The sequence below is a fragment of the Phalacrocorax aristotelis genome, chromosome 6 (genome assembly GCF_949628215.1).
Source record: "Phalacrocorax aristotelis chromosome 6, bGulAri2.1, whole genome shotgun sequence".
NCBI classification, from domain to species: domain Eukaryota; kingdom Metazoa; phylum Chordata; class Aves; order Suliformes; family Phalacrocoracidae; genus Phalacrocorax; species Phalacrocorax aristotelis.
The window spans coordinates 30,279,153-30,307,017 of NC_134281.1; the positions used below are offsets into that span (position 1 = coordinate 30,279,153).

General features: G+C 44.6%; 1 protein-coding gene across 1 annotated transcript in view; it reads right to left on the bottom strand.

The window, feature by feature from the left end:
• The window catches only part of LAMC1 (laminin subunit gamma 1), a 70,416-nt gene extending 52,108 nt beyond the window's left edge, over positions 1 to 18,308 (bottom strand). Inside the window, exon 1 of the mRNA XM_075096798.1 lies at positions 17,801 to 18,308. Coding sequence (XP_074952899.1) covers positions 17,801 to 18,191 — 391 coding nt within the window. The 5' untranslated portion in view covers positions 18,192 to 18,308. The remainder of the gene's footprint in view (positions 1 to 17,800) is intronic.
• Between the last annotated feature and the right edge of the window lie 9,557 nt (positions 18,309 to 27,865).

Below are 27,865 nucleotides of genomic sequence, written 5' to 3' on the forward strand. Positions count from 1 at the left end.
ACCACGTCTAAGAAAACAATAAACTTTTGCACATTCAGAATTGAGGCACAGCCAGTAACATGGAGTAACCTAATTCTTCTTATAGAGTTTTTTAAATATAGACTTTTAAGGATCTCTTTATATTACCATGACCATCTGTTGCACAAGCTGCAAAGCTGCATGGAGACGAGCAACCTCCTAATGACATATGGTCTGATTTTGGGATTGTTCCAAGTCTGCATGAAGAAGCACCGTTAATTGCTCCTTATCAAAACACACATTCCCCTATTGGGCTGGGTCTTGAAGACTAGATGATCCTACTAAATCAGGGGGAACCCTAATCATGTGAGGAGGAAAAAAAAATTGTGCAGCGCACAGGAAGAAAGAAGGGAGTAATTGCTATATTGTGAAAACCTGAACTTCAGCAAAACCCTGCCTTAATCCTACCATTTTAGGAACACTTAAGAAAAAAAAAAAAAACAAGAAACAAAAAACACCCAAAAAAACAACAACACACCAAAAAAAACCCAGCGGCTTTTTGCCTTACCCTGACGTTTGTCCTATGTCCCAGTTTCCCACAGTACTGCAGTTCCACACAAGTTGTAGATTACTTTCATAGCTGCACAAGAGACAGCTGGATACAGAATAATACCTGGCAAGCATTGTGCGGGCTTGAGATAAGCCTGTGTATCTGCTAACACAATCAGCAACAGCAAAATAAAATCTGTGTGGTCACCATTAGATTTCCATGATGACAAAATGCAGATACCCATAGCTGACTGCTACAATAAAAGAAGCCAACTTGAGACAGGAGGCTCAGGAAATTCTTCTCCATCATTTCATGCACTCTTTACATTTAGAAGCTCATCTCTGCAACCACAATAGCCAGAGATGCTCGCAGTGTAGGTTTATATTTGGGGACACAGCTCTATTAGTTACAGAATTCCACCAAATAACAGTCCTGGTGCCCTTGCCTTCTCTTCTGGAAAGCCCGCCTTTGGTTTGGGGCAAGTTTGGCAAAGTTAGGGGTCCTGAAAAAAAAAAAATTCCATTTTTACAGTTGTTACTGCTACTGGGAAGAGGGAAATTGCAGAGACTTACTTATTTGCTGCATGGTACAGAATGGTACAGTGTCATTATTTCTACTGCCTCGTCACTTGTGCTTTTTTCCCTGTATATATATGGGCTTGCCTGCACAGCAATGGGACAGGGAAAAAATGATTTTTAGGAAAGAGTTGTACCAAAAAGCAAATGGTCTGTCAGAAATTATTTCAGGTTCTTTCACCGACTAGGTTTGCAGTTGGTGCCTCTTAGTTACAAAAGGCAACAATACTTCAGAAATCCCAAGCTCAGTCTATTATTTGCAATAATCACACTACCTAGTGAACAGTAGCACACTAAAAACCTAATTTATCCCAAAGATGGTCTCCTCTTAGTGCAGAAAAGTAGCTTCTCAATGCAGGGTCAAGAGGACATAAGTGAGCAACGCCTTCCAAAACCTGGTGCTTCTTAAAATACAAGGCATGCTTCAGCTTCCAGTGAACCTGTCAACACCAACACAATAGCCCTGCCTTGGGCACTTCTATTTTTAACATTTTCCATCCATGCAAAGGACAACCATTTAATAAATCTAAAGGAAGTGTAACTAAAAGCGAGAGTTGAACAAAACTTTTTTCAAGGCCAGCTGATTAACAAAGGCACAAGCTATAACCTTAGGCAGCCCAAATCCATTGCAGGGAATACTGAATTACCAATATATACCAGCCTCAGAGACAGAGGAGATGCCGAAAACTGATGCCAGATCACCTGGGAGCCAAACAGCACATGATGGAGTCAAATCTGATGCAAAGGTCGATGCACTATACGTTTATGTGACAGAGTGTCATATGGTATGGCTGCCATGGAGAATAGGTGCTACAAAGCATAAAGTTGATCTTAAGTAGCTCGTTATCATTAGATTTATCTGATCCCTTTAATTTTCTTTAGGATGCCTAGGATCATACTGTAAATCTGAGCACTCACAGAGCACCTTAAAAACTCCCTGGACTACGTGTGCATGCTATCTTTAGCAAACAAGCCTTTGCTTGCCTTGCTGGCAAGATTCGGCTTGTGTTCAGGCTGAAGGCACCCTGCTCCAAAACAGTAACAAACTTGCTGCACTGAAAGGAAACTATGCGTTTAGCATCAAAAATAAAATGACCCAGAGGTTTCTGAGTCTCTATCCCAGCAGGAAGGAAGGGGCTGAGCACTCCAAAAACCCCAGCAGGACTTTGTGGCTTATGTACCGCAGTGACTTCACACTACTTTTGGAACCAAGCCCATTTTGGACACCTTTCAAGCATTATCTGGGGAGGAAGGAGTTGACTATTCCCCACCTTTTCCCCAAATAGGGGAGGAAGGATGAAGCTGCACTATAAAACTGCCTGCACTTGCAAAGGAGCTTTCAGTTGTCTGATTAAAGAACATCTGTCCCCATGCGCTGCTTTCAGGCATCGCTACCTATAAATCCCTTGCACGGATAAATAGAAGTTACCTCAGTGCATGCGCTGCACAAGCACCCCCACAACCTGAACACCCCACCAGTGATCACTGTACTTCTTCCCAGCATATCAGAGGCAGCTCCAGGCCGGTAGATGGGCTGGATCCATCCAGGAAGAGTCGCCTGGGCAGGAAATGCTGCATACCCATGCAAAAATGCATCGCTCTAGGGGTTTTCTTGCTCACCTTTATCTCTGTGTGGGCAGGACACATACTAAAGAGACCTCTGTAAGAAAAGCCCTCAGGTATGCTAAACTCATTTTCCATTCCTCTAGGCACCCACAGATGAAGCAAGTAGGTGAAAGTTGCATTAAAAAACACCACTCCTCTCCTTGGGACTACTGAATATAGTTCATTTGCAGGACCAAAGAACACTTTATTTGTCCCCAGAAACAGAAAGCATAGCCATTTTTGTATCTATAGTCTACACAGATTTATCACCACTCATTGGTTGACTCTGTTTGCTGGAAGAGCAGCTCTACAGCTCTGTACAGGTGGCAGATGACTTGCGGGAAAACTTCCTCCTAGGAGACACATATGCCAACTTTTCATCTCTTGCAAAGCATTTTAACAAAAGAAATGCTGACACAACATCGCCCCGGCCAACCTGACACATAAAGACCAGTAATTCTGCAGGAGCTGCTCTAGAAATTAACCCAAAGCACTGAGACTCTTCAGCCTCCTTCTCTGCTTGGGCTGTATGTTTAACTCTTAGATACGCAACGAATATCAGCAGTAAAAGAGTCCTTTATGGGCTCTATCTCATCCATCACTACAGGAACTCCCAAGTCCATAAAGAAAAAAGCAAGTCATGGTGTTATTAATTCTAAAATGAGTAAGCCTATAAATTTAAATTGCATTGGAACGCACCATATCAATCTTCAGCATCAGTTATGAAAATTAGATTTAGTTTCACATTGTCTTTTTTTTAAAGCTTTTCACTACAAAGAATTGTTTAAAAAAAATTATAAAGCGGACTGTTTATCAAGTGATTTTTACTATAGATCAATCTGTTGCCCTTGAATCTGTTTCCAGGATAGTCAAACAGTAGTTTGCCCACTTATTTTAATGGGTTATTAATGTAAAAAACCAAATATCATTATTACTGCTTACGGAAAGTCAGCTAAAACAAGCTAAGACAGATGAATCTCCAAATAAAGACATTTTGCATAAAGTAAAACTCCACAAGAATTCAGTGCTTTAACATAAACACATACATGAATGTTTCCTTTATGAAAACCCTCCCCAGAAACACTCTCTAATCTCTCAATCTTTTTCTCAGGTTTCTTACTTCAACTAATGAGCTGCATCCATGTGCAAGGCACAAACTTGAAATTTCAGATTGCTCATTTCCTTTCCTTTCACAAAAGTCTGAGCTTTCAAAACTCACAGTAGCTTCCCATAATCTGAAGTCCTCACTCCGAGTTCATCTTATCACAAGGGTCCTTCTAAAAAAAGTTTTAAGGTGTTTTCAAAATTTGCTGCAACTGGTGTAAGTCTGTCCCCTGTCCCTGGGCTGCGCATCCCTGGTGCCTCCTTCCCACCAACCAGCACTTAGGTGGTCCCAGGCACATCCTAGTATCACCAAGGCCACCAAAAGGTTATCTTTCCATCAAGTTAGCCACTGGGACTGAATCAAGCAAGCTGATACAGCCAGCTGAGGGCTGCATGATTCCTTGCCCCCAGCTGCGGGGAAGTGGGCAGGGCTAACAGCAGCCAGTGTACCTTGAGAGACAGTGAAGCCACACCTTCATTCCTTGCCTCCCAAATTTGAAGCACCCCACTGAGCTGCAGGGCAGCTATTCTGCAAGCGCACTGTGCGATTTATGCACACAAAACATTTCTGCCTTGTAATCTGTTGTCACAGCAACTGAACACAAAACACACCACTGTCAGCGTGAAAGCCTTGGGGGCTGGTGGAAGAGGAAAACAGGGAAGCAGCAGATGCACAAGATAAAAACAGCACAGAGGTACACAGCAAGTATTTGAGAACCTCCTTACTACTGTCTGTTAGTCAGGCCCAGAACAGAAAGCCCAAGCTTCCTGCAGCTCATCCCTATGTCTTATACTGCATTCTGGAGAATCACAGAATGGTTTGGGTTGGAAGAGACCTTCAGAGGCCATCCAGCCCAACCCCCCCTGCAGTGAGCAGGGACATCTTCAACTAGATTACGCTGCTCAGAGCCCCGTCCAGCCTGACCTTGAATGCTTCCAGGGATGGAGGATCTACCACCTCTCTGGGCAACCTGGGCCACTGTTTCACCACCCTTATTGTAAAAAATTTCTTCCTTATATCTGTTCTAAATCTACCCTCCTTTAGTTTAAAACCATTACCCCTCATCCATTACAACAGGCCCTACTAAAAAGGTCTGTCCCCATCCTTATAAATTCCCTTTAACTACTGAAAGGAAGAAGTTTAATGATGATTTGGTTGCTTTACCTTGGTAACATTCTTCAAAGAAATAAAGGAGTACGTGTTCTTTAGGCACAGTAGCTGACAGATGCTCCAGGGAATGCCCTACCAATTACTTATTAATCCCTTTCTAATTGTTGGTTCAGAATAACCAGTAATCTTTTCCAACAGGATGAGAATCCTCCCCTTCAAAATCTTTAAACACGACTTTCTCAAGGATGCAAAAGAGTACACTGAACTAGGACTTACATATTTTAGCTACAAACACTTGCTTACACTTTAAAGCAAGTCTCTGCTACTAGATCTCAATTAATTAATCATTAACTCTATGACAGAAAGAATATGATGTTCCACTCCACAATACACAAATCCATCATCACTTGTCCTGGATGCTCTTGTCCTTCTCATCACGCCTCACATCTCAGAAACCAGATGCAAGAATAAAGAAGTGGTCTTAGCATCTACCTCAAGAAGCAGGACAGTCAGAAAACCACCATGGCTTTTTTTTTTCCTTTAAACACAGCGTGGCTGTCCTCATTTTAGACCTGTCAAGACAGCCTTCTGTACCACCTGAAGCAACTGCCATTTCTTTCCCAAGAGTAACTAAGCATGATTGTACCTTGATGAGTAACTGCTACATATAAAACAACTTTCACAGCTTCCATGCCTACTTTCCAACCAGTCTTTTGCAATACATTACATTTTCTGCTGAGTTACCTATGCTGAAAGCTGGCTTTACAACATCAGCAGGAAAAAAGCAGAAGCTGAAGCTGATATATTTCAGTCATACATTTTAAGATAAGCTTCCCTTGAGTGGCCAGCACAGCTACCCGAACAAAAGCAAGTGTTTCTGCAGACCACACTGCTACAGGAGCACACAATCCATCTGCATTTTGGACTATTACCAGCAAATTTCTTAAGCAAGTCTGGACACGCGTCACTCCTCAGAGGGGGGTGATAAATAAAGTTTTCCCATGTTACGCTAATTACACACGGGGAGCAGACACATGAACCGAAGACTCCACACCTTCACATCTTTCATGGGTCCAATGGCAACACCAACTCATTTTCTTGAGGTTTCTTCCAGCTGGTCTCTTGTGGTTTCCCCAAAGCCATGAGTGGCTTGCTGCGGCGTGACTGAAGGAAGCAGCAGGGATGCTGAGCACGTGGGAATGCCCGGAGCAAGCAGCTGTGTGTTTGCAGGAAGGACAAAAGCCAGCAGGGTTGCCAGCACTGCTGTGAATTTCAGAGACTCATGCGATTTAGCCAGGCACAGCTTAAACTTTCTGGTACACAGTGCTAATGATGCAGATTAACGACTCCAAACTCTATCCGTTTTGCTGAACCACCTCTCTTCCCACAACCCCTCTCTAGACCCTGTATAGCCACTCAACACCACTCCCACCGATGGGATCCCCCTTTCAAAGCATGTTTCATGCTCTCCCACTGCTTTCAAGTTAATGTCGACTTTCTAGAGGTGGGAGCAATTAAAAAAAAAAAGTGCGATTGGGGGACAAAGGCTGGGAGACAGGGTCCCACCCATCTGCCAGAGCAGCATGTTAATCTTCCACTATGCATTTCACAAAAGCACATACCACAGCCCTGGAGTTGCAAAACAGACTGTATGGATGACATGAAAAAGGTGATTAGTTTGCACACAGATTAACAAGGAGACTTATTTTGTAGGAAGTTTTGCAGTAGGAAAAATTGAGCTTCCTATAAACATCTGTAGCCTCTTCGATGGAATAGCCAGTGACACCATCCAGGCAAAGATCAATGTCAGCAGCCCAGACGATAGCACTGTTGTAACCTCGTATCCAAATCCTTGGTTAATAACCATTAATTTGGTGAATAAGAAAGTACAGAGACCAGAGCCAACTACTTCAAGTGCACAAGGAAACCAGTCCAGTTCATTCCCTGACACAAGAGCTTTGCAAGGGCTGTAATCAAAGCTCTCAACCTCTACTGATGACTGCAGTACTAAGGAGCAGCCAGTGCCGCAGCTGCAAGTGACTTTGAGACACCTAAGGTAGGTGCTATGAATTAGGAGTAAAACATGACTTGCCATCAAAAAAAAAAAACAACAAAAAAACACAAAACCAAAAAGGATTATTACTGCCATGTTTTTGCTTGAACTTCCAGGCAAAACACAGAAAGGCAACAAACATGACTTCAGGAATCTTCTGATGTCCTTCCCCAGTGTTACCCATGTACTTTCAGAGCTGCAGACAAATGCATTTTCCTAGAGATTTCTAAATATGTCAGTGGATACCAAATTAAAGGTCTTTTAAGAGTGCCTCTTGGATAACTTTTCATTAAATTGTACGCTCCATACTCAAAGGCCGGAGGCAGTCTTCCAGGGAACAGAGAACACCAGGCTGGGGCAGAAGGGGTGCCCCAAATTCAGGATTTACAGTCTTTACAGCATCTTCCAAAGAGTTATGAGCTTCTGATGCAGCTTCTACATCTTACAAGGAAAGGAAGTACAGATAAATAAGGCTACAAGGAAATCTGTGGCAGAGAAAATACACCTTAAGTTGACCAAAACCCATAACTGCTATTCCTGCCTGCTCGCCAGGGATAGATGAGCAATACAGTCTCACCCCACAGATTTCAGCCAAATGCTCACTCATCTATGCTGGTGACTTCTAGCAACCTTTTTTCACCCAGTAGCCTCAACTCTCCCATTTAAAGAAATTTAATTTTTGAAATTAATTCTGGAAAAGGAAAAAGGAGTTGTTTATTCCTGCCTTTCCAGGAAACTGACAGACAAGAATAACTAAGGTCACTTGCAAGAGAACCATGGTTTCGGAGCCACAGCTCTGTCAGTCAATTAATTGTTTCCTAGAAGTATTTACCATGATTTGAAATACAAATCATTCACAAAAACCACAAGCTTCCCTTCCTAACCAGAAGTCAGGGACTCTGGCACAACAACCTACTTGCAATGCTTTCAGACAAATTGCCAAAAAGAAACAGATGGCACTAAATACACTTTCTCGTAACAGTTATAATAAATGTAAAAAAGGCCCTTATTTCCTAAAAGTGCTATGAAGCTCTTTTAAAAGCTTGTCTCTATACTATTAGTTAAAAAAAAAAAAAAACATAAACCATACTTTGTTCCATAAGTAACTCAGGTTTAGCTGCCCCAAGGGTGGAGGCACCAGGGATGGTCCTGCTCAGCCCCCTGCAACTGAGACTGCCAGCAGGAGGGAGGGCGCGAGAAAGGGGTGGCGCGCCCAGACAGACGTATGCAGAATCACTCTGCTTAGAAAGCAGAAGAGCGGTGACTCGTGTAATGCTGGTAATTTAACTGGTTAACTCATGCCTGCGGAGCATGAGTGGAGGGACCAAAGAGCCACCCCAGTCCCAAGCACCCCTCCCAGCTCCACCGACAATCCCAGTGGGGAGGACAGACAGGGATGAAATGGGAGGGAGCAGGCTGGGAGGCAAAGTAGGGAGAAAACTAGATTTTGTTACATAGGCACCACACAATGATGGCGGGACGTCACTTTATTTAGAGTTCACATTTCACCCTGGCAGCAGCACCGGCCCCTGCAGCAGCTGCCCCATCCCCACAGCTCATAATCTCTTTACTCTGTGCTTTGTATATTTTCCTCATCACCCTGCTGGGAATCAGCAGCGAAAAACATTAAGTTTTTAATGACAGAAGAATGGCTTCAACTCAGGAAAACTTGTAACTGTCCTTCAATGAGGGGCTTCCTCCCAACCTAACTCCTAATGTGTGCAAGAGGGGAAACTACAGAACAATACTAAGCATTTAACAATTTTGAATTTGCATTTTACCTCTCATCTGAGCATTGCCAGAATCTGATGAAAATGAAAATTGCCATCCTCTTATCTGAAGACACGTACAAAGCAGCCACACAGGAGGGCAACAACAATGCCACCCACACGGGCTGAGGAGCTACTGCTGGGACTAGAAGCGCAGGGAGATCTCAGCTGAACAACCCCATCCCAGGGAGGGGGGAACCTTCCCAAATTGCACAGTCCCGGAACGTCTCAGCACCAGGGAGATAGGAGAAGGAGGGAGGCAAAGCCCAGGCAGGCTGCAAGAAGCTTCGTAAAGGAGAAGAAAGGGAGAAGGGCCAGAAGACACACTAAAGCAAGCAAGAGGTCTGCAAGCTTAGAGCAACCACGGCCTTAAGCATCAGCTTCTTAACTAGTTAATCGAGCAGCTGATTGGGTGTTGAGAAACTGCTCATCCTACATTACTCCGGCCAGGACAGCGGGACCCACGAGACCCGTGAAAGCAGCAGCTGGAAAGAAGGCACCAGCTGCTGTAAAAAAATAAAAGTAGGTTGCTGGGCCAACCTCAGCACCCCAACTGCCGTAGCCAGGAGGCAGGGCAGAGGGAGACATGCCAGATCCCCACAAATAAACCACATTTTTTCAGAAGCTGGGAGGCAAAGGCAGCAGGCAGGGCAGCCTGTCCATGGCTGCTCCCCAGGGACCAGCCCCACAAGCTGCTGGGAAGAAAATCCCACTGCAAAATCCCACCGGATAGGAGCATGTAAAGAACTACAGATGAAAGGACTATAAATAATCATCATAATCAGAAGTGGACCACAGAAGTCCTAGGACAAGAATGTTTTCTTTTTACTCGGTCAAGCAGTCCCACTTAACACTGATACCAAGAAGCATCTGATAGCAGTTTTTCCAGAATGGACTGATTTTTCATTCCATTAATCTCAGTAAGAGATACTCCCAACACAAACTGCGCCTTTCAGAGCATGCAGTTTATACTCCACAGCCTTGTAACCACAGAATAAGTACGTACCACAAAAACTGCTGGTTTATCCCTCCTAAAGAGGTTCAGTGCAACCATTTGTTTGAAAAGTCAATGAGACGTATTATCTTTGAATTCAAAGAAGGTTAGAAAGATTAGTTTTCCTGAAATAAAATATGCAGAGAGGGGAGAGATTTTTTTTTAAAATATGTTCAGGATCCTTAATATTTCTCCCCCTAACAAAAAAAAAACCACAAACCACACACCAGCCCAATCACGATGTGCCGTACAAGCACCAGCTCACTGAGGTGGGAATGAGGTCTTTTCTGACGCCACGCAGGTTGAGCTATAAAGCAGACCTTGAAAAGTAACTTGCAAGATGAAAGCAGTGTGCTTAGAACTGGGCTGGTGCCAACCTGAAATGCCACAGCACTCCCTCAGTCCTGGAGCACCCAAGGGAATGAGCATTTCAGGCAACCCACTGGCAAGCCAAGGGCTACCACACGCACTCAGCCCCTGCCCGCTTGAACACACACGTGCTGGGGAAGAACAACCCCTGGTATCAAGCACCTTTTGATGTTTGGTGGGTTTTATGGGGTTTTGGTTGTGGGGGGTTTTTTGGTTTGGTTTTGGGGTTGGTTTTTTTTGAGAGTCTCCTTGGACTTAGCTGATCTTTCGGTTACAAAGGGTTAAGAGCAACGCAAAGGCCAAGTCTCCTCTTTTCCACTTCAGGCCATTGGTAGGGGCCAGCTGCCACTCCCAAAGCTACTTAACAATTCTGCACCCTGATCTTCCCCCAGGAGCATCTCAAGCCCCTGAGGATGAAATAGAGAATTACCTTGTCCTCCTGTAAAACACAGGACACACTAACAAAGCCAAGTCAGATAAGCAGTTCTCCAAGCACACCAAGTCCACAACAGAGATGAGAACATTACAGAAGGCTGACCCAAGAACCCACAAACACTGGATCTTTGCTAGATCTCAATATACTGCCTCTAAAAACGCCTTAAAAATCTTCCCCTTCCCCCACAAAAACAACAAACCCCCAAACCAACCACACAAATAAGCCCTCAAGCTGTTTGGAAGTCTACCTCCCATGTACAAGATGGTACCCGCTTACCTACCAAAGGAAAAAAAAAAATCCAGTAATAGTTTTTGGATACTATTTCTAAAAGCAGAAATTTTTAAATTCTCCATTACTGAACACAGCTGTGTTGTGTCAGAACTGCAGGCATGATTACCACTGGAAACAGCTCTTTGATGACTATCACACTGGAATATCTAAAACAAGTAAAAGCATGGAAACGAGAAGTGCTTTGCCACCCAGTTTCAAAATAAAATGCTGAAGATCACTGAATAATATATAAGGGGGTTGGTTGGGGTTTGGATTTTTTCTTCTTGGTAAAGTATCTCTCAAATAGGGCTGGACTGGTAGAAAAAAGAGTAAAGACTAAGGCTCTTTTTTTTTTTTTGTATTTAAATAAAATTACCTTGCCATTTCAGATCCTTTTTGCAGCTGATGAGTTTTCAGCATTTTCCAAGCTTCTACATCTCAAAAATCATTATGTTTTACCTCAAAAGTACCTAACACACCCCACAAAGGCTAACAGCAGTTTGCACCTATAGTCTGGGAGGCTACAAAAGGCAGTCTCTCATCTCAATGTTCCCAGTCCCATTTGACAACTGTACACGTCTACCAGTAGCAGCTCTCTAATTTCAAAGGGCAGTTGCTTTGTTAGCAGCTGTCCTGAACCTCTCATCAGTGCTGATGCAACAGCCAACATCACCATCACACCAGCATGCTGCTAAAGACCCAACGCTACAGGCCAGAAGCACAATCCCAAGCACCTCCTTTGCAGATGTCTTAGTGTTAAGAGATTGTCCTAACGTTACAAAGGGTTTTAAACACAGCTAGTGACGCCACAGGTCCTCAACAAAAGCATCCACATACATCCCTCACTTAAAGCCTGTAAAGCTTTATTTGAGACACACACGGCTACTCTGTACCTGGGCAGAGTGGGAAACCCAATATACTCCTGTTTGTGCAGCAGGACAACAGACACGGGAACATTTCTGCAGTTTATCGGGAAACTATGAAACTCATTTTATTTTCTGATCAAAACACACTGCAGTAGCCACCAGTAACCAGGAGTTCATGGTTAAGAGATGCATCAAAGCAGGCTGAAATGGTTCTTCTCGGGCAGGAGCTTACAGCAGCAGCCGCAGCCCCCGGCTGAGCTTATTACAAACCAGCTTATTACCAGGCTGAGGTTATTACGAACCAGAGATGGTGATGTCAGATGCCACTAGCTCAGTTTAACACAGACCTCATATCCCAGCAAACCCACAGGTAGGAAACAGAGCCAGACAGCGAGCCTGCACGAAATCACTCAGCACGGCATCACCAGTGGTGGTAAATAATGAATTAGGGCCCCAAGGACACAAGCAGGAGGTCTCAGTCTGACAAAGGTTGTATGATTAAGGACAACATCACTCACAGTCCTGTTTTTAAGAATTATGGTGAACTAGAGATCCAAGCTTCCCATCCCATCCATCTGTGCTGGAAATTATTTTCTCTACATGTTGTTTGCAGAGCAATCCCATTTTTCATTTCCGTGGGAAGCGGCAGCCTGGGATTTTCACTCGCAGACTCAGAGAGGCCACAAGAGCCTCCCGAAGCCTCAGGCTGTAAGAGAAATGCTACTTAATGCTACTGAATAAGCCAGAAATTTTTCAGCAAGCTAACAATTCTATGCAGCAAATGACAGTTTCCAAGGTTTAAACCTACAAAAGCAACTATTTGACTGTGGCAAAACCAGTGATTAATTCTTCTAGCAACTCAGGGCAAGCACCACAAATAGCAGCTGTTTTTGCAGCAAAATACCATGCAATCCCAGCTCTCCCCATCCCCCAAAGTAAGTGCTCTGCCATGTATATTATTCCCAAAGGCGTCAGGCAGGGGCAACAGCATCCCAAGAAAGACGCAGGACAGAGGAGTTGAAGAAAACCTGGGAATTTAAAGGGTATGCGGGAAGTAATAAAGAGCTTTAAAGCTACTTTATATAACTGTACTGAACAACTGCTAGCCATTAAAAGCCCTGATCTCTTAACTCCTCGTGTTGAAACCTGCAAAATGTAAATCAAGCCGTTTGGAGACCAACTAAAATAGAGTCTCCCCCAGGGTTCTGCAAATACCACGGCGAAGCCACTGCGGCGTGGGGCTGGCCCTTCCCAGTCCAGGCTCAACATGTCTGCAAGGGCTTCCCGACACACCCCGTAACACCAGCCTAAGTGCCGGAAACACTCTCCCAATGTGTTAATTACCATTTCTCACAGTTTTTAAATTGCAGCTACACTATGCAAAATTTCATGTGCGTACATCCAGCTTGCTCACAGTTGGTTTCGCGGTGGTTCCCTAGGAAGGCAATGAACCACAGCCTCGTAAAGTTTAATAGGATAACTGGCAAACTAAGGGCATCACTCTGCTGTGTTAAATAAAACAAAGCAACTGATTGCATCCCAAATGCATAAACTACGTACTTAATTTAAGGCACATTTTATAGCCCTCCCTTAAAAAAAAAGCTGCTTCTCTGTACTGAAAAAAAAAAAGTCTGTCCGCTACAAACAACTGGCAAATCAAGCCAAGGCTGAACATAAGAACTGGCCTCTTGCCTGGGTTTCCTTGTAAATGCCTTCAAATGGCAGTCATACCCCAAACTATGAACAAAGTATATATAACCAAGCATCATCGCCCTCCTCAAAGCCAAATAAAGGACTGAGTGGTTAGAAAAGGGGGAGGTGAAGGAGATGGGCAATCCATTTCCCCTAGCTGCCAGCAGCTTTTACAAGTTCTTCTTTATCTTACAAACACAAGATACTGTCTTGCTTGGTGACACAGGTTTCTAGGCCGGTCTATAGCAGGGATTTCAAAAGAATTCAAAGATAGGTACACTCAGCTCTAATCACCCTCCTCCATGCCCACAGAGGCAACATGTTTCTAATGAGGGCATCCAGCAATTTCATTTTTCTTCTTGGAAGGCAGGCTAGCAGAAGGCTGCCTTCCAGCACCAAACGCAAGCTTCTCTTCCCAAGCAATGAGAGAAGAGGTGCAAATTGGTCGTTCCTGCCCACCAGACTGCCCTGAATGCAGAGTGGAGGCCACTAGCATCATCGGTCAAGCACATCTCCTGGGCACTGTCCCTGCTGAGATGCAGCGGGCAGTCACCTGCACTGGGAAAGCCAGACCGGACCACTCCTGGCTCGCAGGCTTGTTGATAAAAGCACAGCTGCTCTCAGCTGAGACGGGGCCACCCCACCACCACAAAACAACCACCAGTGTGCTGAGGATGCTGCCTCTTTGTCCGAGGAACAAAACACCAGGATCAGGATAGCTGAAATCAAGCAGATCCGGGCAGAGGGTAAAAGTGGTGGGGAAAAATGAGAGGTGGCTCTAGCAGGGCTGGCTGGGAAGGGAACAGGGAGGCACACATAAAGCTGAATTTAAAAAAAGGTGTAGAAACAGTAGAAACAACAGAAGGCACACAGAGATTAGAGCTGCAGAAGGAAGAAGTGAGAATCTGCTCTGAAAAAAAGATATAACATCTGAAATAATACAGCCTTTGCCCAGCAAAACCACCCAGCACCAAAAATACTCCACGCACCTCCATGCTAGCTCTTTTCCCCTTCTTCCAGTGTTCAAAGGAACACTTTTAACACACAGCTTTGTTTTAGTGTGTTAGAGGTCTAAATAGCAAAGTTGTGCTAAAATGTATGCACACAAAGTGCTGGGGAGATGCCAGAACTATCCCAATGCTTCCAGCAGAAGCAAACTGCACAGACTGTAAAAATAACATGACGCTCTGGCTTCAAAAAAAAGCAGACAACTAACTACATACCGTAATGCCTCGGCTTCCATCTTCTATTTAAAAGCTGGCACCGCTGCCCCCAAGTCCCTTATTGCTGGAGTATATGGGAACATGGGGGGAGGGCAGCATTGGGAAAAAGACGACTGGTTGGGTCAAGTCTAAATTAGAAACAATTCAACCAGAGGAACTGGAAGATGGGGGAAGTGAAGGGATACTTTCAAAAGTGAAAGAAAGGACACAGTGGTGCTCCCCCCTCCTCTTGCTCACTAACCTAATTACTAGGACACCACCCTGCGAACAGCTTCAGCTCCCCCCTTCTCCTGATTTACAGCTGCAAATTCATGTCTCCAAGCCTCCTGGGGGAGGACTCTTACTGCAGAAGTCTTAATACCCTCTCATACAAAGAGAAACAGCTTTTGTAACTCCAGATGCTCCTTGTGCAGAGACTGGTAATTACCCCAATTCTCCTCTCCCCAGGAAGCACCTTAACTTCTGGGCACAGATCTCCTTTCCAAACGCTCTCGGAGTCCAAGCCTTTAACTTGGTAATAGTGATCTGCACTGTATTTTTCTGTATCAGGCTCTTTGCTAGCACCTAGTCCCAAAACTAAATGTTTTTTAAACTTGTTTTGAACTGTAAAGTGTAAGAAAATTCAAAGAAACCTGCGTTCACATGTTGGCAATGGACTCGCTGTTCTTATTGACCTTTTTGAAAGCTCCTCCAAAATGTTACACTGATCTACACAGACCAAACATTGCTGGAGATTAATCAAGGCATCCCAAACTGCCAAAAGGGCAGGGCAGCATTTGCACGCTGAAAGCTCAGAGCCAACACTGCCAGTCTTGAACTTGTGCAAAGTGGCACTAACCATTCAGGATAGCAGTGTTTTCAGAAATAAAGGCAACTTACAGCATCAAACAAGGATACGGGTTTGAGCACACAGCCTAATCCTCAAGGATCATGCAGAACTAACTGCATAAAAGGGCTTTGTGTCCCAGAATGCCTTTACGTCCTACCAAGTACGCAAATACTTGTCAAGCCCTTTACCTCTTCTCCCTTACTGACATCAATAATTAAGTGTTCCACAGACCATGGTCTGCCACGGGGAACAGCCCAGGGGCACACAGAACCCAAACGCGGCGCTCAACAGCTTGCACAAAGATGATTTGAAGACTTCACAAGAGTAAAGCAGAGCAGCACTGCAGAGAGGTTTGGGGCATTTGAGACTAAAATGCATTTTTTGGTACTCTACAATTCTTCAACTTGCAATGAACTGAGCGCTGCATACAAAGTCATACAGGAATATTTACTGCCTGCGTAGCACGTACACAGATAGCTTAACACCTTGCTCTTAGTCTTCTTAAAACTAACTCCCAATGACACCACCACGCCTGTAATGAGCTTCAAATTCTTCTCAAAGGTTTTACACTACAAATACCCCACCCAAAAACCTAACTGGAAAAAAATAAGCAAAAAAACACACTCAAACATATGAAAGTCAGCCAGGCAGCTTCTTTTTAAACGTTGTACCCTCGCCTAAAAATATTCCAGAGAAAATTCACAAAGCTACAAGAGCCTGTGAGCAAACCTGAAGCCCAAGAGATTGACAACAATCACGTTGCAACACTACAGTATTTTAAAATTGGAGTTGTTTTTGTCAGAGAAACCTGCACATTTCTTCAAAGCCCAGGACACAGCACACTGTTTGCTCCAGTATGCCAGAAAAACATACTATTTTTCAAAGACCATCTGTATACACAAAGGTGCACAGACTCAAGCACAGCAGTAATACAGACATGCCTATAAACTAAGTTTTACCTTAATAATGCAGAATTATGATGATTTCTACTAAAAAAAAGAAGCTGAGATAAAAATCTTAGCTTACTGTATTTTCCAGGTGGTCTGAACAAAGAATTCCCGATGTACAAAAAAAAAAAAGATAGAGGCCTTACTAACTACCTCCCTCCCCATAACCAAGTGATTACGTATGCCTACATAGTATATTTATTTTAAAGCTCCTAACACAGGGAAACATTTTAGGGCAGTGAGATGCTCCCAGCTGCTGGGGCAGATGGATGCAGTCAGCAGGTGACCCCGGTACAGGATGCAACACTATCAACTCCATCTCACAGACACAGGTGGGAGCTTTCACACAACCTGTCCTCTGGTTGTGAAACCCAAGATCCAGCTCCCTGACCCCTAATGCAACTTCTTTTCCCCGCAAATCACACTGCAACTGAGATGTTATTGATGCTAAAACTTAAGGTTCAACAGCAGCTCTTGGATAGAAAAAATGAATGGTTATGCTGAAGTTTTTTTAGTTTTTACTTTATTTAATGATGTGAGGATATAAACTGTGGTTTTAACTTTCTTTTGGCTGTCTTGTCTTCCAAACCAATTAATCTTCCTTTAAGTCAAGGCAGCTTAAATAATCAAATGAACAGAAGAAAAGAACAGCTTGTCCACAAACCAAAGCGAGAGCTGAAATACTTTATTCCAAAGGAACCTCCGGGAATGCCAAATAATCAGAAAATTCACGTTCTCCTTTTTTTGACTCGACGTTAGGGGTTCTGCAGTAACACGGACTGCTCTCTGGCAAGCCTGACTTACCCAGCGTTTAAAGGACAACGCTGCCCCAATGTAAGGGGGCACTGAGCAGACGTGCCCTTGCAGGCACACGTTTTCCTGCAGTGCTTGGCACTTTTCAAACCAACCGCTCCTGCCTGAATCCCAGTCCTGTTGGCCTGGAAGTCTCCCGGATCCCACCTTCCCGGTGCACGGGGAGAGCCAGGCTCCCCGCGCCCCACGCCACCGCAAACTCCGCTTGCTCGTCCCACAGACCGAGAGCACAACCAACGCGGACTGACACGACGCAACCCCACGCAATGTATATTCTCGCTTTGCCTCTATGGAGAAGGCTGGAATTCAGGTTCGTAAAACGCTGTTGTGCGCCCTTAGAGAAAAGGCCGGCAGCCGAGGGGTGATGGGGCCGCGTCCTGCGGGACCAGGGAAGACCCCGGTCACAACGGGGAATCCGCAGCCGGCGTAAACCCGAAACTTCCCACCAAAAGAAACCCGCTTCGACCACTTACTACCCCAGGGGCCTAATTACAGCCGCCTTTAATTAATTTGAGCCCAAAAGGACGCAAGGAAGGCGGGCGCGGGGCGGTCCCTCAGCCTGTACCCCCCCCTCCCCCCCGCCGGCTTTGGCGCCCTTTTCCCTCAGGGCGGTGAGGGAGGGGAGGGAGCCCTTACCCAGGTGGAGGGTGAGGTTGACGGCGGCGGGGTGCTGCACGCCGGCCAGCATGGTGCGGCTCTGCCACCAGGTGGCATCGGCCGGGCTGTTGTAGTCGGTGAGGAAGGCGGCGCCGTGGCTCAGGTGGGGCTGGGCGGCGTCGCAGAGGTGGCAGGACTGAGTGACGCCGGTGACGCCGGTCTGTACGCAGTACTCCTCGGCCGGCGTCCCGCACGTGTGGGTGGCGAGCACCGTGGCGTTGAAAGCGGCGTTGACGAATTCGGGCATGCAACGCTGGGGCCGACCGCTCCGTTCCTCCGTGCATTCGTCCATGGCGCCGCCGCACCGACCGGGCAACCAAAGCCACAGTACCGCCAGCCACAGCGCCCGGCGCTCGCCGCCGCCCGCCATGGCGCTCGGGCGAGCGGCGGAGGGGCTGGCCGAGCGGCGCGGAGCCGGCGGAGGGGCGCGCTCGCTGGCTGCCGCACTCCGCGCCTGGCCGCGGGGCTGGGATGGGAAGGGCCCGGCCCGGGCGAGGCGAGGCGGGGCGGGGCTGCCGGCGCGGGGCAGGCCGGGAGCGGAGTCCCGCCGGCGGAGCGGGCTTGGGGAGCCTCCCCCTCCCCCCGGAACGCGCCGGCTTAAAGGGGCGATGGCGCCGGCAGGCACCTCCTCGAGGAGGAATCCCCCGTTTCCCGCCGTGCGCTGCCGCCTCTCGCACCGCCTCGGGCGCCTCGGCTGCCGGGGTCCCACGGGAGGGGCGGTCCCTCGTGGCGGGGGTGTGGGGTGGGGTGTCTGTCTCCCTCCCTCCCTCACGGCGGCGCTGGCATCGCCTGTCGCGCGCGGGATTGACACACACGCACACACACCCCCGCCATGGCGCTGGGCCCGGCGCCGCCTCTGCCCTGTCAGAACCCAACAGAAGCCACCCGTTTCTTTATTTTAAAGGCTTTTCATAAGGGAAAAAAAAAAAAGGCAAAAAAACAAACCCCAGTTTCTCAAGAAATGTGAGAAAGTTTGCGCTTTGCCAGCTGGGCTGTTCCAAACCCAGTCGGTCTCATGCTGCCCAAAGGCAGGGGCCTGAGAAAGACCGTGGGTCTGAGGAGACCTGTGTTGCCACCTCAGCTTCTTTAAATTTTAATGAACTTCTAGCTGTTTTCATATCTAAATCCAGATCTCTGTGCTGCTTAGAGGCATGACTCGTTCAGAGATGGCCAAAGACGGGGTTGTGATTTTTAGCTACTGCTGTAAGATCACCCTGTGCCTTTTCAGGTTGAGGAATTGTGTAAAGTTTAATTGTGTAAAATCCAGGAATCGTGTCCAGCCAAAACTGCTTTTATAGGAGAAAGTGTCTCCAGAAGCCTGCTCAGGAAACAGGAAACTACTTGGTGAGATAGAAACTGATGCAAGAGTCAAGGAAAGGCTTTGTACACTCAGTGCTGGCTGTATTCAGAGAAAGCCTGAATGCAGCCCATGGCCAAAAGAGCAGAAAAAATACAGTTTGTTCTGTGAAAAATATGTACTTTCTTGTTTTGAAGAAAACACATGTATTATAGAGAAGTCAGTCCTTCACTTCATACATTAAGAGTTTGTGTGAGACTATTCACAAGGTCCACACACCACATGTAAGCAAGCCTGGAAATTACCTTGCTGCTGGCAGATGATGTTACTACATTTGGTGCTACACATCGGTGCAGTGATTCCTCTTTTTGCCTCCCCCAACAGAGTATTAACCTGGCCGTGATGAGGTAGCCTCTGTGCTGAGAGTCCCTCGCAAACCCCCACACCAGCAGAAGGGACGCGGGTGTGTTACAAAGTCATCGCTGCATCCCTGTTGTTCAGGCTGGAATTACACATCTCCAGTGGAAAGTTTGATTTCCGCTGCTTCCTCCCCCCTTTTCCTCAGTTTCTGAAAACAAGCCAGCTGCTGCGAAAGCTGCTGATGCTCAAGGCTGGCAAGGCAGAAGCTCTGGAAACGGCACACTGATGGAGCTTCTCAGGTTCAGTAACAGCCTGGCTGATGCTTGCGGTTGAGAGTGGAGGTGGCAGGGCAGGCGACAAGGAACAAGAGAGCGGGAGCCACATGGAGCAGATCCATGGGAGGGAGGGAAGGATTAGGATAGAGGTGAGAAGCGGGCAAGGACTCTGAGCAGGATCAGAGCGTATTGCCACAAATCCCACTCAGTGGATCAACAGGATCATCTGTCCACATGTGGGAGGGTGTCATGGATGATGGAAAAAATTCAGCTCAATGCAAAATTCTTGGGTTTAAAGATACTCAGTTTAGTACCTAAAAGCAATAATTTTCTTGAGCTTTTTAACAAATTATTTTCCACATTTTAAAGTTTTTATGTAGGAGCATCCTCAACAGCTTATGTGAAGCCTTTCTGTCATTTCCAGGTTACTGATTCTAATAAAGAAATCCTAAGAGATATCTGCTGATATTTGTCATCAAAATCCACTTCATACTCATAACTGCAATTTCATATTTGACATACATATTTAAAGTAGTAGGACAGATTGAGGGATGTAGTCATATTTCACTTGGTAAACCTCCACTCATCTAACTAAAACCAGAATTAAACCTCATATCCCTACAAATACATGACCTGTGCTTTCCCTTTAATTTCTTACCTGCTGAAATACTCTGTCAAAGCATTGCAGTATATTCCCCATAAACCCATTTCCTTTCGAACACAGATAAAAGCATCTTCATGTAAAACAACCATGTCTTAAAAGCACAGAACCCAGATAAGTTATCTAACTTTGCAATGCTTATGGGGTGAATAATAGTAAAAATACTTTGGTCAATAAATTCTTGTGACTGGGAACTCCCACAAAGTGGAGTGAGTCATCCTGCACAGCAGGAGTGGCCTGAAAGGAAGAAAGGACTGTTTGATAGATAGGATGGGCACAACAACAAAACCTTTGATAAACCATCTGTAAAATAAGAATAAGAATTGTGGATAAGGTTGATAACTCTGCTGGGCTTAGACAGCATGGTCGTGATGAAACAACACTGAAAAAATGACATGGCTGCTGCTTCAAAAGCAGGTGCAAGTCTTGAACCCCCAAATTGCGCTAATCACAATGATGTCGAGTCTCAAGGAAATCTGCATTCTATTTAATAAAGAGGTTGTCAGGGAAGAACTTAAATATATAAAGTTAACTGTAAAAATTGGCACGTTATTACTTTAATGCTTTTTCAAAGTACACAGATCAGGTTAAATGAATGAGAACAAGTGGGGAGAGAGTAAGAACAAAGAGAAGAAATGCATAAAAGGAAAAGCAACATAAAAACCTGAGAGGAAACAGCCTTTATAAAAGCAGCTCTTACAGGAAATTCTGTCAGCTTTCGAAAGGCCAGAACTCCCAAGGCTGGCGTTCCCACTTTTTTAATAGATCTGTTTTAGAAAAAGAAAAGCAGTATTTTATTTCCTTTTGAAAAAAAAAAAATTGAACAATGTGGAGTGCACCCACAAGCACTTTGAAATAACAAATTAAGAGCACAGTTAGTCTCTGTCCTTCTACAGCAGCTCAAACCAAGCGCTAACACACCTATATACTAAGACGTTTGACCCATTTGGGGCTTATGAGGTCCAGAATTATTTTAGTAAGCATCATGAGGCAGCAATCACTTTAATTTTCAGCTTTCCGCACTGATTTAGCATCAGCGTTTGTTCACAGACAAAATTTGAGCTCATACTCTAAGAAAAACGTCTCAGAAGTTTTCAACTGTGATAGTGGAGCTTGGTTGTTCCGTGGGTCTCAATTATTAAAACAGGTTGATAAAACTAACCCCCAGGAAGAAAAACAACCTACATTTGCTAGTAAGTGTAAAAAGATAGCTTGAGGATCCCCAAATTGAAACTGCCGTACACCCAAACATTTCATTACCAGTACATACATGTCAGTTTACACTGAAGGATGAAGGACAGAAAAGCTGCATGCTTGCTGCCAGCCTGACGAGTTATGAGCCACCAGAGGAGGCACTCCAGCAACCCTAGGAACTGTCACTTGTCACAATCTGCCTGGTTTGGGCAGCATAAGAAGTTTCTGGCAGTTTCCTGACCTGCCCTCTATCACGCAGGGGCTTCCCATGGGCCTCACTGCTTTTCTCGGTGGATGCAGTCAAAACAACAGTAATCGCAGCAGACATCCAATCCCTGGCCACCAAATAACCAAAAACGTTTAAAAGAAAGCAAGTGAGTCAGCAGATTCAAGAGTCGGTGAGAAGGAGTCAAAATTCAGAAAGGCTGGGTGATGAAATTCAGATGCTTTTAGAGGTGGATGTGAAAAGAAACTACACTGCAGTCACCAGTACTGCGTTGGGGAATGCAGAAATAAACTTGCTCTAAACTGTCTCTTTTTATTAAGATAAAAGCCAAGCTTTAGGCTTACTTGTTTTTCTATCTTGGTTGAAAACTTTATTTTACCAAGTTGGATTAAATATTTTGACTCATTCTTACCTGGGATAACCTCTCTTATTCCACTGAAGCATATGAACAACTGCAAATTTAATTGACTGATCGGTCACATCTTTCTAGTCCTGAGTGCCAAGATGCCCCTGTGCTATGCAAGGTGGGATTTCAATGTCATTCTTACCAGCTGGGTGCTGCTTCAGTGTCAGCACTGACGACCATGATGAAGCAGCTTGATTTCTCCAGGCAGTGCCCTACAGGCATGTTTAAAATGGGAGAGAAAAGCTGTAGCAGGGTTAAAGTGTCTCACGTTTTATTTCAATGGGGATGGCAGAAACTGCAGCTGGGGGGGCAAGGTTAAGGATCAAACGATCTCTCCGCATGCAGTGCAACAAATGCAGCTTAGGGCTAATGTTACAAATGCGTAAGAAATGCACTTCTATATTAAAGTATGGTTTAAAGCCATCCTGTTTATAGAAGGCCTGCAATCCAGGACAGGTCTGCAGAGAGTGTGAATGTTTGGTGAATGTCTGAGGTTTCAGCGCAATCATTGCCCACTATACTACCAGAATAAATCAGAGAACTGTACTAGTTACAACATATTCATACCTATCATGATTTTATGGAAGCAGAAAGTTACTGTAATCTTATAAATAAAACTGAAAAAGACAGCTACTAGCCATGAAAGCAGAAGGTGTTTCATAAAATGGTTTATTTAAGTTTGACTTCTTAGTCGCTCTTTTGCAGATTATCCTAAATAATCCTGTACGGTAACTACTGGTAGGTGAATAAAAAAGTACCTCTGAACCTGTTCATGGGAGGTAATCTGCCTCTTACAAGTTCCTGCAAACCCAGGAGAAATGAAAGACGTAAGCTGATTATTTTATCTCTTTTCTGAAGTGGGTCTGGGATGTATCCTCATTTTCTCTCCTTAAGACTGTAATGTTGGGAAGAAGCCTGCTAAAACAAAAATAAAATATGAAAGGACTGTGCAGCTTTTCATCTCCCTATTGTGGATTCAAACACAGCCCATCCTTTTAACCAAAACCCATTTTGGTTAATGGATGTTTGGTGGTGTATACAAAATGAATTTGTAATCTTTGATTCTGAGCAGATAAGATTTTTATCTTTTATCTTTATCCCCTCTTTTTATTCTGTGATGTAGTCCTGTGCTGAATTTGAACAACCACAACCACATCTTGTGGCCTACATTAGACTGTGGCAGTAACATCAGAAGGACCTGAGCCAGCCCTAAGTACCCTTCCTCCCCCCCTCCAAGACCCTCACTTACCTGCCCAATACCACTGTGACCTGCTGCCTTTGTGAAGGCCACCAATGAGGGCACTGGGAAAGGGACATGCATGGATGGGTGCATTTAGCCTTGCAACATCCAGTGGGCTTCTTGGAGATGAGACATTCCTCAGCAGTCCTCTTCTTCCCCTCTAGCACTCCTGTTCTCAATCAGTACACCAGCAGTGCACTGTGTGGATGAAAGTGTGCCAGAGGGATTGATTAAATTTTTTCTGTATGGTATTAAATATATAGTTTAGAGACTCTAAATTCACCAAGAATAGTCTCAGGCTCAGCACCACCTTCATCCTTGCACTATTGGGTCTGCTGATGGATGCTCTGGCACCAAAAAATTCCAGCAATATTTAGGTTTCCAACACACTGATGAAGTTTCCTCTGTAAAGAGCATGACTTGTTTACCCAGATCCATTTGGATAATGTCTGAGTCCTGTTCTTCACCAACTTGCGTAGCTATGCAAATCCTTCACATCGGTGAGCTGGGGCTGTTTACACAAACTGTAAAACATTCCCAGTAGAATTATTGAGCCAGATAAAATGCTATCCCAGAAAGTAGTGTGTGGGCTGGGGGTGGTCACGGGTATCTCACCACGAAGGGTGTTGACCTGTGTGACCAGAATGAAGTTGTTTAACAAATATCCTTCCTGAACTTCCAGCAGAATTCCCAAGATTGTTTTCAACAGAAAGTTGGAGAACTTTCGCCCAGTGCCAACAGGGCCGAAACTTTCTTCCCAGTTAATTCTTAACTATTGTTTATGGTCACAACCCGTTTTTTTTATAGCACAGTCTGCCAATCAGCCTTGCCATGATCATTATTTTATTAATAGTAAATCATGTTGCTGTTTTATCTTTTGTAAAAACCTTTTCCTCATACAAGATGTCCGTTGAGAGCCATAAATAGTTTGTCTGGCTAGCAAGCTGCAGTTTGATTTGTTGTTATGCCAGAAGAGTCACAACTGGATGCCCAGCTCGAGGATGGCAACACTAGCACATCATTTTGGGGTCTGAAGATTCATTGACCTCCCCTAACTGCTTGTTCCTCCCCCTGAAGCTCCTCAGCAACTTGCCTCTGCTCCCGCAGAACTGAGTTGAGGCAGAGCTGCTTCCCCATCGCATGAGTTGGAGCATACGAGGAGTCCGACCTGCAGAGCTGCCTTTGGGATACATACCCACGCCTGTTCTTGGCCGTCTGTCAGTGTGCCCCTTCTCTAGTCATGGTACCCCGCAGCTCACTACGCTCTCCCCTGCGTTGCCTGTGTGTCTGTTGATGGTCAGATAATTTGAGAGGTTTGATCTTTGAAGGGGTGTGATTTGAGAGGGCTTTGATGATGGTCAGACCCGTTGAGAGGACAGAAGAGACATTCTCCATACTCAAAGCCCCCCTGCCACCAGCAACTAAACAGACAAAAGAAGCAATTCAGGGAAAATTTGTTCAGCCCCTGTAGAAAAAAAAAAATACTTGGAATGAACAGAAACTTCTGAAAATGTAGCTCTACAAAGTCTCTGCAAAGCTACAAGGCACACACGAACTGCAGTTTTCAGAGGTTTGTTGCTCAGCCATCTTTAGGTAGACGTTTGCAAGAACGTTAAAAGCTTGGTTTTGACATCAAGACCATTCCCTTATCAAACACCAATCCCTTGATCTACTGTTCAGAAAGAACAGCGTCACAGTGAAATACATACAGTGGCTTTGATAAAAGTTGCACACTGAAGAATTGCCTAATGTTTTTGTTTGATCCAAATCACTCTCAGCTGGAAATGAACCTAAAAACTCCACAAACATAATGATAACGAGACACATACCACATGCAGTTTCAGTGGGAGAGTCAGTTTTGCAAAAGTACAAAGAGCTGAAAAGTCAAGGTTGAAAATGCTGCATGTTTGGCAATGCTACCAGCTTTGTTTACAGTAAAATAAGGAATGCTTATTTTGTCTTAGCATGGTCTCGGAGTTTGACCTTTCTACTAGCAGCATGACTGTAACACTGGCTTTTTTTCCTATTCCTTGGTAGAGCACTTAAACATTCCTCATTCTTCCTGCCTATTAAAGTACCTAATACCTATCCATTAACACATCGCTATGCCTGCTAAGCACTCTTGGGCAAATCAAATCACGCTTGTTGTTCTCCGTGGTCTGTCACATCTATTGAGACTAAACTTTTCCAGGATGTCTTTACCTCCGTTTGAGTAGTAGGTAGCCAGAAGATGGTGGGATAACACAGTACCATTACTGAGTTAATGTCACTTTGTTTCTTCTTTTTCTTTCTTTGTCTGACTCTAGACTGTCAGGATTTATGACTCCCTCTCTCTTGTACAGTTGCTAAGACTTCTGTTCGTACTAAATAAATTAATAGCAGGTAGCTATGGGTCTAGTCAGCTTCTGAAAAGCAGCCACAACTCCTGTGGCAAAGAGCTCGGAGAAATGCCAGCGCTCTGATATCCTCGCCTTCCTTCCCTTTTCCTTGAGTCAACAAAAGATTCTCCGAAGACCCAGAAGGCTGGGTTCTGTGGGAAAGAGGATAGAGTCAGCAGAGGCCAGGGCTGTGTCCACCCTACCAAGTCCTCAGCTAGAGCAGAGGGCAAGTCACAGCTTCTTGGGAGTGTTAACTCTTATGATCTTGCAATCGTAAGAGGAATTGGGAAGAAGATAAATGTGCAAGACCATTCCCTGGTTGTTCTGTCATCCATAGGTATGACAGGACTGGAAGATACCCTGATTTTGCAGGGACTAGGGATCAATCCTGATCCATAAGGTGGAGTACGGGAACCTCATTCATTGGGAGCTACTGAATTCCTGTTTCCTTCTGTGTCCGTAACTTTTTGAATAACAAGATAATTTATACTCCTAGTTTGAAGCATGCAAAATGCTGTGTAAACACTCACACTGCTACTTACGGATTAGCAAAGCAAAGAGAAAAATTAAGATTGTTGGGGAAGGAAATGACATTTTTAAACCCACCAGTGGATATAATAAACAATGGAAAAATGTCTAAAATGCCTTCTAAATAAACTATACTGCTAAATATCTCCTTTTTTTACCAGAAGCAAGTTACCTAAGGGGGAGGCTTGAAAATGTATTAAAATTAGAACTCAGTAGGCAAGAAACCCCATAGTTTCATAGCTGTAAGCTGCATTTTATTTGCTGGGAACCTCAACATACTACCCACGTTTTCATCCCTGACATTCAGTTCATGGAAATATCAGAAAGAAAAAGTCAAGTGTTCAGAAAAATGTAGTGATTGCGAAGGGACGGGAAGTTCTAAGACCTGTATCCTGTTCTTTTACTTGTCAGATCTTTAAAGAATAGGAAATCTGTAGTCTCTTTAACTGTTATTCTTTTCTTCCATTTTGGAGCTCAGGAAAATTATTACATCAGAGAATTTAATTCTATTAAGAGCATTTATCCAAGCAGATCAACTGCAACAGTTATCTGACAGTTCATTTTTGATACATTACCTCCAGCTGTAAGCATGTGATTTTAAAATCATATGAAAAAGTTAAAATCAAGATTTAATGCACTGATTATTAAACAATGAATTGCAGTTGTCTGCAATGGGGTTAACTTACAATAAGCACCAGGAGAGGGAACAGAGGATAGGCTACATCTTTATAGGATGGTAATGTCAATCCCTCCTGCTCCTGGTTTCTCACAAAGATTCAGACGCCTGTCAGTGAAAGGCTGTTGTATTTTAACTGGCATTGAATTGTCATTGGAGATTTAGATATCAGCACATGCTTCTCAAAAGTTCTTATCTGATTTTAAATCACAGAATGCTCTTTAAAATAGCACCTCATCATGACTGCCCAGTGTTTTTTTAACCTAGAATGTAGTTTTTGTTGGTCCTCTTTTTGATTTGAGTCATTCTCAAAACACATTTCACACCTCCTCATCAGCCACTGGCTTGTGGCAACTGAGATTTTGCCACCCGAACTGTTTAACTTCAAAGGTTAAGAAAACAAAAAGGCTCCAGAACATAAACATACATACCTAGCATACCATTTTCTTCAACGCTTCAGTGCAGCTCCCAAAGCTCTAAACTAGCATCTGAAATTTTATACAGGTTTGTTCACTCCCGCATGTTCCTATATTTAAACCTACGAAGCATCCCTGGATATGTACATTAGTAGGGAAGGCTGCCTTATTGAATGTTACTGTTTTATCAGACACGACCGGATACCATTTTTATGAATATTTTACCCTTGTTTGAGGGCTCTACAAACCCACAGACATATTCAGCTTCTCTTTCATTTTGCTGAGCCACCTGTGTTTCTTCTTACAGTGAAGTCAGTTGCATAATGGGTGAATTGGATTTAACGAGTTTTGCCAGATGGGTATCCCCCCAGGGTATTCCCTTCCAAT